Raw genomic sequence first — 17,006 nt, 5'->3', positions numbered from 1 at the left:
TTTTCTCCTCTGAATTGATTTTTTGGCACAACACCAGTATTGCAAAGTGGTTGCAAAATATTACTAGCAGAATTTATTTGGGTTATGGAGCTGACAGACTTATTTGTTCTCTTGTTGTTTATATCATACCTTTTTTACAGGTGAAGATATTACTGATGTTGTGCTGCAAGATAAAATGGTTCCCCAGAATTGTTTTCCCTTCGCCTCAGAACCAGCCTACAGAGTGGGCTCGTTTGATTACCTTGAGACTTTACCTGTCATTGTAAGTGATGTTGTGTGTGACAGATGTTGTGTGTGACTGATGTTGTAAACGCCTGTACTTCATCAGGTACAGTGGACTCCCGATAGTCCGGATAATCTGGAAAAGTCCAGACAAAAATTTCTGTGAACATATTACCATTACATAACATATTGATATAAGAACGCAGAATTCGGCAGTTTTGCAAATCCATAATCTGGACGTTTTAAGCTAGGAATGGATATGTTCAGATTATCAAGAGTTCACTTTATTTGTCTCAGACAGGAAAAAGTAGAAAAATAGTCATCAGGATCATAATTTTCACACATGAAAATTGAAATACTTTGTGCATGTCAAAATGTAAAACATAAAATCTTAGAAAGAATCTTTATGTTGTTTTTTTTTAATTTCTGAATGGATACCTAAGCTGTTATTTTGAATGTTTGAGTTTACTTAGTCTGCTAAACCTGCCTGTATTGTAATATTTTTTTTCTGTCTAATATATATCGGGGTAGTCTTTAGGAAAAAAAACTAATAATATAGGCAGGTTTAGCATAACTAGAGCTACTGCTAAAACACAGGATTATTGATAAACATTTGTCTGTATTTCACCAGCCTGTTGGCTGGGCAGGAAGTGTAACCGAGGAGATGGCCACCCAGTTATGTAGTGAGGTCAACAGTCATCTAAACACCTCCTGTGGTAATCTGGTACCCCTCCTCATCCCGACAGATATGGAGGACTGCAAGGAAAACATTAGGGTAGGTATCGTGTGGGGGTCAAAAACATGTAATTCAGGAATGTATAAGTCTAAGATAAAGTTACCTCTGTGATAATGTAGATATTTTTGTGAATTTTAAAGTTTCTTTGAACTTGTTATCATAATTCATAACTGGAAATATTATTTTTAGTTACAATTACCTTTTTATGGCAGTGATGTGTGTTTGAAATTATTTTTCCATATATTGGAGAATAATGATTATAGATAAATTATAATATATTATAAAAACAATCCTCTAGTTTGAATTTTATATAACTCTGTAACACAGTGGACTGATGACCAAGGCTTCGGTTTGGTTGTGAACGAGATGATATCCCGACGATGTTGGTTTGAGTTGGAGAGGAATTCCTCGGACAGTGGAGAAGTTGGCGAGGCTGTGCTTGGTCTGTGTCCTTACCTATGTGACAACAGCCACTGTACCGCTGGTAAGGCTAACCCTCTGTTAGGATCCATTGTACTTATAAAATTTTATTTAATTTACATTAATCGAAAACAAGTTACAAAACTTATACAAATCACTTTCAATGGCTTGGATGTAAGCATACAAGGGGTCTTAGAGTGGGAGAAAACCAGAGTGCCTGGAGAACCCATATGATCAGGTAGGTGACCCCTTATCTCCCATACTTCACAGGGATATCCCGCGGTTGCTAGGGAAAAGATAACTCTATCTTACACAGGGGGGTGTAAGACAGCTCACACGCGCTAGACAATAACGTGACGTCATCAATACATGCGGCGTAACTGCGCCGCGCATTGTAGATGACGTCATCAATTTTGACGCATAACGACGTTCCTGCGATAATGGCGCGATGAAAAAGCTGGAAACCAAGTGGAATTTCATCATTTTTTTTTACTAAGTATGGGAGAAAAAGAATCAAACATGGGTCTGTGAAGTGGACAGGGATATCTCAACCCTCGTGAATGATTCGGGTTGACCGGCCAAAATCTTTCACTCGGGTTGAGATATCCCTGTCCACTTCACAGACCCATGTAAGATTCTATTAATCTTTTCATGTCCATGCTGGGGACGGAACCCTTGCCAGCTAGATAAATTACAAGTGGCTTAACCATTACACCTCTTGATCATCCAATTGATGTATTGTATTTGTATGATCCAATATGATCCATTGTAGATGAATGTGATGTTATTTGATTTGATTTATTTTAGCTGGATGTGAATGCGACCTTACCTGCAGTACAAACGTCGTTGATCCACCAACAATCCGAGTGGCCAGACCCGAGAATGGTTTGTGTAACTCCAGAACATCTTCCTGTAGGATTGTACATCTCACAGGTCAGACGTTCATCAACACAGAAAATCTTACCTGTTACCACCAAGAAATCCAGGTAAGCAATAATTATTAATTTTTCTTTGTTTTCTAAATCGACCCACAGAATTGTATTGGCCTGGATGTCTTTGAAGGTGATATGTTTCCTTCACTAAGTTATATGTTTTCCTGTTAATTTCAGGTTAATGAGACTGGTTATGAGGTCTCTGGAGCCTGGCAGGAAGCTCCTGCGACTTTGTCAGTTTCTCTGAAGTCAGATGTTTTCCTGTTCATTTCAGGTTAATGAGACTGGTTATGAGGTCTCCGGAGCCTGGCAGGAAGCTCTTGCGACTTTTGTCAGTTTCTCTGAAGTCAGATGTTTACTACCAGCAGCAGGAAATTATTTGGTCGCCGTTAGCAACATCAATTCTACCAGCAACATCAGCAATGCTGTTCTGCATTTGACCTATGACCCCATGTGCTTCTCATGTAATATTGAGGATGGATCATGTACTCAAAAGGTAAGCGTCCATTTTAACCTTCCAAGTTCAAAGGTTTAAATGCTGACACTTTATTCTCTGAGACCTGACAAGGTCAAAAGATTATACTGCCTCAACTAATTTCTCTTTGATCTTGAAAGCTGAAAATGTTAAATTGTATACAGTGTTTATTCAAGGTCAAAAGGTTATGCTGTTCCATCTATGCATATTACATATATTACCTTGTGAGTAAATATCCATAGTGACATATTTATTTTGTGGGCGCAATTCACGTCGTTTTCTCCAAAAACTGTGACGTTACATTCGGAAACAAGATATCACAATCAGTAACTACCTGCAAGGGCAGATAACTCTGCAATTGCAAATACAGAATTGAGAGACTGACCTCAATTGAGCTTACTAGCTCAAAAGGTTTCCAACCGGTGACTGAAAGGAGAAAAACATTTAAGAAAAGAAAAAATTACTGACAATGTATGCTCATTAATATGGTTTGTGATTTATGTTGGAAATATTCGGAATGAAGATGAATTCTCTTTATTTTAGAATGACGTCTGCGTTATAGACGGAATGTGTTATCTGAATCTGACACTGAATCCCATGGACAACCAGCAGATCTGTGCTCCTGGTTCAAATTCTTCAGGATGGAGCATTCGCCCAAGTATATAACATAAATTTATTAAAACAAATTACAGTTATTGTAAAATGAAAAAGTTTGTTAAACAAATTCTCATTGCTTTAAAATGAAACAAATTCTCATTGTTTTAAAATGAAAAAGTTACTTAAAAAAATAAAATTGTTGTAAATTAAAAAAAGTTACTGAAATAAGTTACCATTGTTGTTAAATAATATTTGACAATCCTTGTTATTTATCAGGTCCCTGTTTAACATCACGACTCCAATGGACCGTACATAACGCCTCGGCCATGGCATTCTACAATCTGAACACATCGACCAATGTCGGCAGTCTAGAGGAATGTCAGAGTGTGTGCTCCACATTTAACGGTGACTTCCAGTGTCGCTCCCTCGATTACGATTCGTCTAGTTCCATCTGTAATCTGTCGCCATTCCAAGTGGCTGATGTGACTACTTATGTAGATATAGGAGGATTTGACAGCCAATGGGCTTACTCCGAATGGCAATGCACTGGTGGGTTATCATACGTAAACAAACATTTGGTGGCCTCAGACATTCATTCAATAATATAGTTAAGAAATAAAAAAAAAATTATTACTTTGGACCAGGGTTATATTTAACATTTGTTTAAACAAATAGAATTTTCAGAAGTCCACTTTACATGGTAGTGTCAAAGACATTCATTACATTTTGGTCATCTGAACATGATCCTAGTTGCAGAAATTTTAGATACTAATAATGAGGTTATATAAAAGCTAGGAAATTTCTAATGTCATTTTGGTGTTGAGGGAGTTCTATTATCATAGTGTTTAAAGAGCTCTTGACTATTACCCAAATCGGTTCATATCAATAGTTTCATACAGAATGACGAAGCAGTATACTTCAATGTGATGGCACTATAATGTGGACAGGTGTTAAATGCTGTCAGAGGCAGAAACACAATTAAAGAAAGCTTCTGAAGCATACACTTGTGTATAGATTTTGATAGCACATTACACTATATCAATAAAAAAAAAGGTGTTATTGCTTCATTATTTCTACCAGATGACCATTGTCTAATCATGTTATTTTCTCATTGTTTACCAGATGACCGTTGTCCAGGACAGTATGTGGAATGGAAGAAATGGCCAAACAAGATGAGATTTGACCAGCCCAGTGGCAGTGTACAAATGAATGTGTGGACGGTGAACCACTGTCAGAGTCTGTGTGACGCCGATGTAGAATGCTCTGATATCGTATTCAGCAAATCAGCAGGACTGTGTGCCCTCAATAATCTGTCGCTTAGTGACCAACAGGGTGACGGGTCAATGTTCTCAACATGGGAGTATCACTACCGTACCTGTGTTGACAGTAAGTATAATACATATCACAGCATGGATTGTACACTTGACATGGGAGTATCACTATCGTACCTGTGTCGACAGTAAGTATAATACATATCACAGCATGGATTGTACACTTGACATGGGAGTATCACTATCGTACCTGTGTCGACAGTAAGTATAATACATATCACAGCATGGATTGTACACTCGACATGGGAGTATCACTATCGTACCTGTGTCGACAGTAAGTATAATACATATAAGTGTATGGATCGTACACTTGACATGGGAGTATCACTATCGTACCTGTGTCGACAGTGCGTATAATACATATCACAGCATGGATTGTACACTTGACATGGGAGTATCACTATCGTACCTGTGTCGACAGTAAGTATAATACATATCACAGCATGGATTGTACACTTGACATGGGAGTATCACTATCGTACCTGTGTCGACAGTAAGTATAATACATATCACAGCATGGATTGTACACTTGACATGGGAGTATCACTATCGTACCTGTGTTGACAGTAAGTATAATACATATCACAGCATGGATTGTACACTTGACATGGGAGTATCACTATCGTACCTGTGTTGACAGTAAGTATAATACATATCACAGCATGGATTGTACACTTGACATGGGAGTATCACTATCGTACCTGTGTCGACAGTAAGTATAATACATATCACAGCATGGATTGTACACTTGACATGGGAGTATCACTATCGTACCTGTGTCGACAGTAAGTATAATACATATCACAGCATGGATTGTACACTTGACATGGGAGTATCACTATCGTACCTGTGTTGACAGTAAGTATAATACATATCACAGCATGGATTGTACACTTGACATGGGAGTATCACTATCGTACCTGTGTTGACAGTAAGTATAATACATATCACAGCATGGATTGTACACTTGACATGGGAGTATCACTATCGTACCTGTGTCGACAGTAAGTATAATACATATCACAGCATGGATTGTACACTTGACATGGGAGTATCACTATCGTACCTGTGTTGACAGTAAGTATAATACATATCACAGCATGGATTGTACACTTGACATGGGAGTATCACTATCGTACCTGTGTCGACAGTAAGTATAATACATATCACAGCATGGATTGTACACTTGACATGGGAGTATCACTATCGTACCTGTGTTGACAGTAAGTATAATACATATCACAGCATGGATTGTACACTTGACATGGGAGTATCACTATCGTACCTGTGTTGACAGTAAGTATAATACATATCACAGCATGGATTGTACACTTGACATGGGAGTATCACTACTGTACCTGTGTTGACAGTAAGTATAATACATATCACAGCATGGATTGTACACTTGACATGGGAGTATCACTATCGTACCTGTGTTGACAGTAAGTATAATACATATCACAGCATGGATTGTACACTTGACATGGGAGTATCACTACTGTACCTGTGTTGACAGTAAGTATAATACATATCACAGCATGGATTGTACACTTGACATGGGAGTATCACTATCGTACCTGTATTGACAGTAAGTAAAATACATATCACAGCATGGATTGTACACTTGACATGGGAGTATCACTATTGTACCTGTGTTGACAGTAAGTATAATACATATAACTGTATGGATCGTACACTTGACATGGGAGTATCACTATCGTACCTGTGTTGACAGTAAGTATAATACATATCACAGCATGGATTGTAAACTTGACATGGGAGTATCACTATTGTACCTGTGTTGACAGTAAGTATAATACATATAACTGTATGGATTGTACACTTGACATGGGAGTATCACTATCGTACCTGTGTCGACAGTAAGTATAATACATATCACAGCATGGATTGTACACTTGACATGGGAGTATCACTATCGTACCTGTGTCAACAGCAAGTATAATACATATCACAGCATGGATTGTACACTTGACATGGGAGTATCACTATCGTACCTGTGTTGACAGTAAGTATAATACATATCACAGCATGGATTGTACACTTGACATGGGAGTATCACTATCGTACCTGTGTTGACAGTAAGTATAATACATATCACAGCATGGATTGTACACTTGACATGGGAGTATCACTATTGTACCTGTGTTGACAGTAAGTATAAATACATATCACAGCATGGATTGTACACTTGACATGGGAGTATCACTATCGTACCTGTGTTGACAGTAAGTATAATACATATCACAGCATGGATTGTACACTTGACATGGGAGTATCACTATCGTACCTGTGTTGACAGTAAGTATAATACATATCACAGCATGGATTGTACACTCGACATGGGAGTATCACTATCGTACCTGTGTCGACAGTAAGTATAATACATATAAGTGTATGGATCGTACACTTGACATGGGAGTATCACTATCGTACCTGTGTCGACAGTGCGTATAATACATATCACAGCATGGATTGTACACTTGACATGGGAGTATCACTATCGTACCTGTGTCGACAGTGCGTATAATACATATCACAGCATGGATTGTACACTTGACATGGGAGTATCACTATCGTACCTGTGTTGACAGTAAGTATAATACATATCACTGCATGGATTGTACACTTGACATGGGAGTATCACTACCGTACCTGTGTTGACAGTAAGTATAATACATATCACAGCATGGATTGTACACTTGACATGGGAGTATCACTATCGTACCTGTGTTGACAGTAAGTATAATACATATCACAGCATGGATTGTACACTTGACATGGGAGTATCACTATCGTACCTGTGTTGACAGTAAGTATAATACATATCACAGCATGGATTGTACACTTGACATGGGAGTATCACTATCGTGCCTGTGTTGACAGTAAGTATAATACATATCACAGCATGGATTGTACACTTGACATGGGAGTATCACTATCGTACCTGTGTTGACAGTAAGTATAATACATATCACAGCATGGATTGTACACTTGACATGGGAGTATCACTATCGTACCTGTGTTGACAGTAAGTATAATACATATCACAGCATGGATTGTACACTTGACATGGGAGTATCACTACCGTACCTGTGTTGACAGTAAGTATAATACATATCACAGCATGGATTGTACACTTGACATGGGAGTATCACTACCGTACCTGTGTTGACAGTAGTAGTATAATACATATCACAGCATGGATTGTACACTTGACATGGGAGTATCACTACCGTACCTGTGTTGACAGTAAGTATAATACATATCACAGCATGGATTGTACACTCGACATGGGAGTATCACTACCGTACCTGTGTTGACAGTAAGTATAATACATATAAGTGTATGGATCGTACACACTTGACATGAGAGTATCACTACCGTACCTGTGTTGACAGTAAGTATAATACATATCACAGCATGGATTGTACACTCGACATGGGAGTATCACTATCGTACCTGTGTCGACAGTAAGTATAAAATATATCACAGCATGGATTGTACACTTGACATGGGAGTATCACTATCGTACCTGTGTTGACAGTAAGTATAATATATATCACAGCATGGATTGTACACTTGACATGGGAGTATCACTATCGTACCTGTGTCGACAGTAAGTATAATACATATCACAGCATGGATTGTACACTTGACATGGGAGTATCACTACCGTACCTGTATTGACAGTAAGTATAATACATATCACAGCATGGATTGTACACTTGACATGAGAGTATCACTATCGTACCTGTGTCGAAAGTAAGTATAATACATATCACAGCATGGATTGTACACTTGACATGGGAGTATCACTATCGTACCTGTGTTGACAGTAAGTATAATACATATCACTGCATGGATTGTACACTTGACATGGGAGTATCACTATCGTACCTGTGTTGACAGTAAGTATAATACATATCGCTGCATGGATTGTACACTTGACATGGGAGTATCACTATCGTACCTGTGTCGACAGTAAGTATAATACATATCACAGCATGGATTGTACACTTGACATGGGAGTATCACTATCGTACCTGTGTTGACAGTAAGTATAATACATATCACAGCATGGATTGTACACTTGACATGGGAGTATCACTACTGTACCTGTGTTGACAGTAAGTATAATACATATCACAGCATGGATTGTACACTTGACATGGGAGTATCACTATCGTACCTGTGTCGACAGTAAGTATAATACATATCGCTGCATGGATTGTACACTTGACATGAGAGTATCACTATCGTACCTGTGTTGACAGTAAGTATAATACATATCACAGCATGGATTGTACACTCGACATGGGAGTATCACTATCGTACCTGTGTTGACAGTAAGTATAATACATATCACTGCATGGATTGTACACTTGACATGGGAGTATCACTATCGTACCTGTGTTGACAGTAAGTATAATACATATCACAGCATGGATTGTACACTTGACATGGGAGTATCACTACCGTACCTGTGTTGACAGTAAGTACATATCACAGCATGGATTGTACACTTGACATGGGAGTATCACTATCGTACCTGTGTCGACAGTAAGTATAATACATATCGCTGCATGGATTGTACACTTGACATGGGAGTATCACTATCGTACCTGTGTTGACAGTAAGTATAATACATATCACAGCATGGATTGTACACTTGACATGGGAGTATCACTATCGTACCTGTGTTGACAGTAAGTATAATACATATCACAGCATGGATTGTACACTTGACATGGGAGTATCACTATCGTACCTGTGTTTACAGTAAGTATAATACATATCACAGCATGGATTGTACACTTGACATGGGAGTATCACTATCGTACCTGTGTTGACAGTAAGTATAATACATATCACAGCATGGATTGTACACTCGACCTGTCCATATGAGTACATTTTGTTGTAATTTTGGTTATAAAGAAGTTCATGAAGCAATTTGATTTGCTTTCAATGGTTGATAAATATTGCATTAATTTGGTGAAACATTTTAAGGCCCTTTCTCACTGCAGCTTATAAAACCATGAGAAGTCATACACATGTATACATAACACATTAAAAAAAAAAATGTGAAATAATGGCTCTGGTCAAGCTCAGGTTTAACAGCTCAACACATAAACTTTCTGATAAACTAAGATGTATTTTGTCTGAGATATGAAGACACTTCTAATGAGCATGGTTTTAACCTGGGACCTCCAAATACTAGCTCGATGTCTACAGATCAAATTACTTGGTCGAAAGTTTTGTAATTATGTCGGAATTTTTTTAAGAAGTTTAACCTTATACTTGTGAAATGTTTGTGTAGGTTTGCTGCCAGGGCCCTCAGTTGACAATGTAACATTGGTACCGTCCTTCCAAGGACCTGGAAATGACAGTTTTATGTGCTCCTTCCCGGAGATTGAGACAGACATGGCTGTGATCTATGATGTACTCTGGAAGGTGGATGGTGTACAACTGTACGAGGACACAATGAGAGACAACGAGACTGAGTCAACGTTACCATCACAATACGCCAATAGTCTGATGGACGGGTCGATGGTAAGTAATTGGGTAAAAAAGTGACCTACATTGTCATTGTACATCATCTGTTGCCGTCAATAAGAAAGAGACCTGATATTGGGGCTTTAGCGTGCTGGGATGAAGGGCTAACAAGTTTATTCATATGAAAGACCTTGACCTTCATCCAAGGTCACAGGGATAAAATAGTATATAATTTATTACAACTTACTGCATATACTTCATTTCTACAACATATTGTATTGTTTGTATAGTCAGATGTCTGTAAGGCACATTAGACCTCTTGTATATGGTAAAGTAAAAGTTAAATGGTGTTTGTAAATTATTGGATTGCTTGATTACCCTATAGGCTTATGTTTTATTTGCTATCATCAACATTTACCAATCTATTTTGTAGCTTGAGTGTGCTGTCAGTGCATGTTACTATGACAACTGTGAAATGACACGTGGAACTCTTATGATGTCGGATCCTTACACTGCAACTATCGAGGTAAACAAATAACACAAACGTCACACCAACTTATTGATCTCTCAACTTTTACACAACAACCAAAGTAATTATAAATACACCCGTCACACCAGCTTATTGTTCTCTCAACTTTTACACAACAACCAAAGTAATTATAAATACACCCGTCACACCAACTTATTGTTCTCTCAACTTTTACACAACAACAAGTAATTATAATACAACCAAAGTAATTTATAAATACACCCGTCACACCAACTTATTGTTCTCTCTCAACTTTTACACAACAACCAAAGTAATTATAAATACACCCGTCACACCAGCTTATTGTTCTCTCAACTTTTACACAACAACCAAAGTAATTATAAATACACCCGTCACACCAACTTATTGTTCTCTCAACTTTTACACAACAACCAAAGTAATTATAAATACACCCGTCACACCAACTTATTGTTCTCTCTACTTTTACACAACAACCAAAGTAATTATAAATACACCCGTCACACCAACTTATTGTTCTCTCAACTTTTACACAACAACCAAAGTAATTATAAATACACCCGTCACACCAACTTATTGTTCTCTCAACTTTTACACAACAACCAAAGTAATTATAAATACACCCGTCACACCACTTATTGTTCTCTCTCAACTTTTACACAACAACCAAAGTAATTATAAATACACCCGTCACACCAACTTATTGTTCTCTCAACTTTTACACAACAACCAAAGTAATTATAAATACACCCGTCACACACACCTTATTGTTCTCTCAACTTTTACACAACAACCAAAGTAATTATAAATACACCCGTCACACCAACTTATTGTTCTCTCAACTTTTACACAACAACCAAAGTAATTATAAATACACCCGTCACACCAACTTATTGTTCTCTCAACTTTTACACAACAACCAAAGTAATTATAAATACACCCGTCACACCAACTTATTGTTCTCTCTACTTTTACACAACAACCAAAGTAATTATAAATACACCCGTCACACCAACTTATTGTTCTCTCAACTTTTACACAACAACCAAAGTAATTATAAATACACCCGTCACACCAACTTATTGTTCTCTCAACTTTTACACAACAACCAAAGTAATTATAAATACACCCGTCACACCAACTTATTGTTCTCTCAACTTTTACACAACAACCAAAGTAATTATAAATCAGCTGACTTGCTGACTGAATTGTTCTCTCAACTTTTATGTAGTGTTTACCATCAACGTTCAGTATTCTAACACTGTTGTCATGTGACTCCTCAACAACCTAGAAACTGTCATTAAATATATATACTATTTTTCATTTCCAAAGATAAGAGGTGGGGCCGACAGCCTGGACCTGTATGAGGGAGAGGACCCAAAGTTATTTACCATAGATGTCACGGCCCCTCCTTATGTGTTGTGTAGGAACAGGAATCTGACTTCCTCTAACGACTGTTCTATCAGCCTCATTACGACAGTGTCCAGCACCGATAACCGCAACCTTACCTGTGTGGATGGTACCCTAGTACAACAGGTACATACAACTTTAGAGTATTACACAGAAAACTACAATGTACAATTCCCAAGTACACATTGACATTTTCACCATGGCATGTGTATTAATTGGTACCTGGAAAGAATTGTTGCGGACAGTAGCTTTATATAACAGGTACAAATGATTAAAATTGAAACCAAAAGCAACAACCATTGTCTAATAAACAATTACATTTGTTGAGGAGATTTCTATATGAGGATAATGTCAATTCAAACTTTCTTGATTCTTGACTTAACATTTCGCAAGAGACTCCTGGGCAATTAAATGATTTACATTTTTCACAAATAAATATATTTGTAACTCAAATCAAATAGGTATCATCTCGTATGTATATGAGGGGAGAGAGAGATCCAACAGCCTTTTGTATGGTGAATGTAACCAACGACAACTGGATGTCAGCAAGATATAACCTCGAGGTTAAGGCCACTCTGGATAACTTGATAGATGGGAATTACTCGGAGAAGATTGTACTAGAGGCTGACTACTTCGTCAGTGGCGTGGTGGAACAAGCCAAAGTTCTCAAGATGGAGTCACAGGTAAAACAGTTCTGATTAGGTGTACTTGAGAAAAAAAATTCTTTTGTTCAGTTAAACTTTTGTATTCCCATGCTGTTGTCCCCTAGACACAATTTTTTTATGGCTCAAATGCCTTTTGCCTGCCCTTGCACAGAGTATAACCTATTGGTGATAAGTTAGAGGCCCTAGAGGCTGTTATGTTAGTCTAGTATCATGTTTTAGATTCAAATTCTGGAGGTACTTATGTCACTCAAAATCTTGATTTTATAAAACTAAGCCTTTCTATTTCATGTATTTTAGCTGATGGTACTGGACAGGGATCGGACTGGTATGTGTATATCTGTTAACGATCCACACATCACTACATTTGACAATGTGTAAGTATTCAAATAGGATGTCACAATCACCTGAAGGTGGGCTAATCCACTTAAATTGTGCTTCACCCTCGTTATATTGATATCCCAAAATCATAGTGCAATTCGTGTAATTAAAATCAGGTTTTGTTTGACACTAAATAATCTGTATGGTTTGCTTACAGTTACTATGATGTTATGTTGGTAAACAATCTGTACTGTTTCCTGGTAAACAATCTGTACTGTTTCCTGGTAAACAATCTGTACTGTTTCCTGGTAAACAATCTGTACTGTTTCCTGGTAAACAATCTGTACTGTTTCCTTACAGTAACTATGATGTCATGTTGGTAAACAATCTGTACTGTTTCCTTACAGTAACTATGATGTCATGTTGGTAAACAATCTGTACTGTTTCCTTACAGTAACTATGATGTCATGTTGTAAACAATGTGTTTCCTTACAGTAACTTGATGTCAGTTGTAAACAATCTGTACTGTTTCCTTACAGAATATAGTTGTAAACAATCTGTACTGTTTCCTTACAGTAACTATGATGTCATGTTGGTAAACAATCTGTACTGTTTCCTTACAGTAACTATGATGTCATGTTGGTAAACAATCTGTACTGTTTCCTTACAGTAACTATGATGTCATGTTGGTAAACAATCTGTACTGTTTCCTTACAGTAACTATGATGTCATGTTGGTAAACAATGTTGTAAACAATCTGTACTGTTTCCTTACAGTAACTATGATGTCCTTTGGTAAACAATCTGTACTGTTTCCTTACAGTAACTATGATGTCATGTTTGTAAACAATCTGTACTGTTTCCTTACAGTAACTATGATGTCATGTTGGTAAACAATCTGTACTGTTTCCTTACAGTAACTATGATGTCATGTTGGTAAACAATCTGTACTGTTTCCTTACAGTAACTATGATGTCATGTTGGTAAACAATCTGTACTGTTTCCTTACAGTAACTATGATGTCATGTTGGTAAACAATCTGTACTGTTTCCTTACAGTAACTATGATGTCATGTTGGAGGGCGAGTTCATTCTTTACCATCATAATACCCTGCCTTATGAAATTCGTACTTTCTACCGACGGTGTAACGGCTTTGCGTCCTGTAACTGTGCGGTGTCTATCCGTGCCTATGATGACATCATTGTTATTGATAAGTGTGGACCTGACCAGACTAACACTGGATTCTACCCCATGGCTATACAGATGTTCAGGAACGGTATCCCTACTCCAGGGCTCACTATTGACAGCTTCTTTGAAGGCAGGAAAATCCAGGTTTGTATTACGTCCTTTTAATATGATAATTAGATTCTATTACTGTAGCTGTACTAGAATTTTTTTATTTTTCGTGCCAAGTTAATTTTGCTTTTCAAGTCTAACAACACTTTTCATGTTTACTAATTTGCCGTGGTTTACAATGTAAAGAGTAACTTGTATTTAGAGATGAAACATCTTTGCAGTGATTGATATTGGTGTATTTTACATTTTCTTGAGCTAGAAATTGACATTATGACTTGTTGAAATTGAATATAAATACAATAGATAATTATAACGTAACTTTTACCCTTGTGTTTGAAGTTTACATTCCCCACTGGAACAAAGCTGACTGTGAAAAGAAGTGTGATCAGAGGACAAAATTATCTCAATGTTTGGCTCAAGCCTTCAGCAGCTGATTATAACAATACTTATGGTAAGTAATTGTCTCAAGCTCTTCTCATATCTTTTCTCATCTATTTTTGCCCCATATCTGGAACTGCTTTAATTGAAGAGCCCTTCAGATTACAGTAAACAATAATTATTATATGGATTCATGGTTGTAGCTTAGATATTTCCCCCTGTCAATCCTCCTGTAAGTAAATGAAAATTTATGTTTAACAAATTCATTTTAATTTCTGTGGTCCCCAGTAATTTGTAACTTCATGATGTATTATGTTTAGGTCTTTGTGGCACAATGAACGACGATAGTTCTGATGACTTTATCCTGAAGGATGGAACACTGTACACCGGAGATATGACCCGACCCGACAGTTTCTCACTCAGCTGGAGGTAGGGTCACCATTTCTTATGGACTATTTCCTCATCTGGTCAACAGGTCTGAAACAAAAAGTCGTCTGATAGTCTGCAGTATGCTGCCATAAAGAGCTGCCAAGTTTTCCAAATTAAACCTTGACCTTCATTCCATATCGTGTCACAAGATTAAGAATGCTTAATTTGTTGAACTACTTTTTAGCTCACCTGCCCTGACAGCACCACATGGATTGTAACTAAATTTAGCCAGAAACGTTCTTGGGGGAAGGGGAACAGAGTTTGTATAAACTTTTCCTTTGACCCACTGGGGGCAGGAGGGGCGGGGCCCAATAGGGGAAATAGAGGTAAATCTTTTAAATCGCTACTATAGTCATAGCGTTCTACATGGATTGTAACCAAATTTGGTCAAAACATCCTTGGGGGAATGGGAACAGAGTTTGTTTAAATTTTGGCTCTGACCTTGCAGGGACACCAGATCTTCATTCAAAGTCAAATTGCTGTCAATAGTTAGTACTGGATAGACAACAGCAAGATTTCTTAATTTCTTTGACAGGGTTGATCCTGCAGACACTATCTACAATGGATTCTGTCCGTCTGCTGATGAGGGTGAGGTGAGATATTTCTATCAGGATTACTGTTACTGTGGTGAGACGGGTATGGAAGTCTGTGGTAAAGGATATGATGTCTTCACCTGTTCTAATTCAAATGATGGTAAGTTTTAGAACCTTAGAATTAGACTATTAAGGTTATTTGTAAGGTCAAAAATTTAACCTGTGGTTTTTCTTCAGAAATCTATTAACCCTTTAAGCGCTTGTCACCGTAAATGTTGTTCCGCTAGTATCGGTCTCGTAATGATGGTCACCGCAAATGTCGTTCTGTTGACAACCTTTTTCACACGGCTCTTAGGTATTTCCCATCTACGTGTTTATAAATAAAAACGATTCTGATTGGTTGTTTAGGCCCCAAACTAGCATAACAGCGTGTGTGTACTGATACTCTCGGCGGGAGTACTACGATATGCTATGTTGAACAGGCCCCGACAGCAAACATAAACAATTCGTAAATTTCATCATGGCGGGCCGCTTTTGACTTAGACTGGCACAGTGATAAACGAAGACAATAATATTGAAAATATCTTCAATGAAATATGACAGTTAAACTGAATTTAAAGGTTTTGGGTCACCGAATGTATATTGTTAGGAACGGAGCAGTAAATTACTCACATTGATATGGATGAATTTTCGCCCCGAGAATGACGACGAAGACAACCTCCGACAAAGCGGAGGGTTGGATGAAATCATCGGGGCCACCTTTGTGTGCCCCGTGCTACAAGGGACAATTCAAAACTTATTATTATATGGAAATTATCAGGAACCTATAGATTTTTTTTTCACTATTTTCTACATGACGATTTTTTAAATATTGTCCAACAGATTTTATATGCCGACGCCTGCAAATTATCAAGGATCGTCAAGGAAATCACTCCACGTAATCTTCGAGTAGGAAACCAGGTGTCACTCGAGGAGATGAAAGTATTTTTTGAGGTCTTGTTATAGACGATGGGATTGTCCAAAAACCGATACTTACTGGGCAACTGAGAACGTTAATTTTTTACTTTCCATTTTTCCTGAGGACAAAATGTCTAAAGATCGTTTCCAAAATATTCTCTCAAACATTTACAACCTGTCTGACTACGACACCCTTCATACCTACACATGTATGTAAAATTATCGCAGAAGTATTATTACCATGCTAATGACGAGGACTCTGATGAAATAATCCTACCATCCTGAA

General features: G+C 37.6%; 1 protein-coding gene across 1 annotated transcript in view; it reads left to right on the top strand.

Moving 5' to 3' along the window:
- The window catches only part of LOC138335669 (uncharacterized), a 188,929-nt gene that overhangs the window by 24,437 nt on the left and 147,486 nt on the right, over nucleotides 1–17,006 (top strand). Inside the window, exons 15-31 of the mRNA XM_069284830.1 lie at nucleotides 141–262; nucleotides 854–997; nucleotides 1,286–1,442; nucleotides 2,186–2,364; nucleotides 2,585–2,806; nucleotides 3,329–3,443; nucleotides 3,659–3,931; nucleotides 4,505–4,768; nucleotides 10,052–10,284; nucleotides 10,661–10,753; nucleotides 12,068–12,271; nucleotides 12,607–12,828; nucleotides 13,108–13,184; nucleotides 14,186–14,459; nucleotides 14,763–14,874; nucleotides 15,122–15,230; nucleotides 15,766–15,923. Coding sequence (XP_069140931.1) covers nucleotides 141–262; nucleotides 854–997; nucleotides 1,286–1,442; nucleotides 2,186–2,364; nucleotides 2,585–2,806; nucleotides 3,329–3,443; nucleotides 3,659–3,931; nucleotides 4,505–4,768; nucleotides 10,052–10,284; nucleotides 10,661–10,753; nucleotides 12,068–12,271; nucleotides 12,607–12,828; nucleotides 13,108–13,184; nucleotides 14,186–14,459; nucleotides 14,763–14,874; nucleotides 15,122–15,230; nucleotides 15,766–15,923 — 2,958 coding nt within the window. The remainder of the gene's footprint in view (nucleotides 1–140; nucleotides 263–853; nucleotides 998–1,285; nucleotides 1,443–2,185; nucleotides 2,365–2,584; nucleotides 2,807–3,328; nucleotides 3,444–3,658; nucleotides 3,932–4,504; nucleotides 4,769–10,051; nucleotides 10,285–10,660; nucleotides 10,754–12,067; nucleotides 12,272–12,606; nucleotides 12,829–13,107; nucleotides 13,185–14,185; nucleotides 14,460–14,762; nucleotides 14,875–15,121; nucleotides 15,231–15,765; nucleotides 15,924–17,006) is intronic.

The sequence above is a fragment of the Argopecten irradians genome, chromosome 11 (genome assembly GCF_041381155.1).
Source record: "Argopecten irradians isolate NY chromosome 11, Ai_NY, whole genome shotgun sequence".
In the NCBI taxonomy this organism is placed as follows: domain Eukaryota; kingdom Metazoa; phylum Mollusca; class Bivalvia; order Pectinida; family Pectinidae; genus Argopecten; species Argopecten irradians.
The sequence above is the reverse complement of the archived record's forward strand: the minus strand, read 5'-3'. Positions and strand labels throughout refer to the sequence as shown.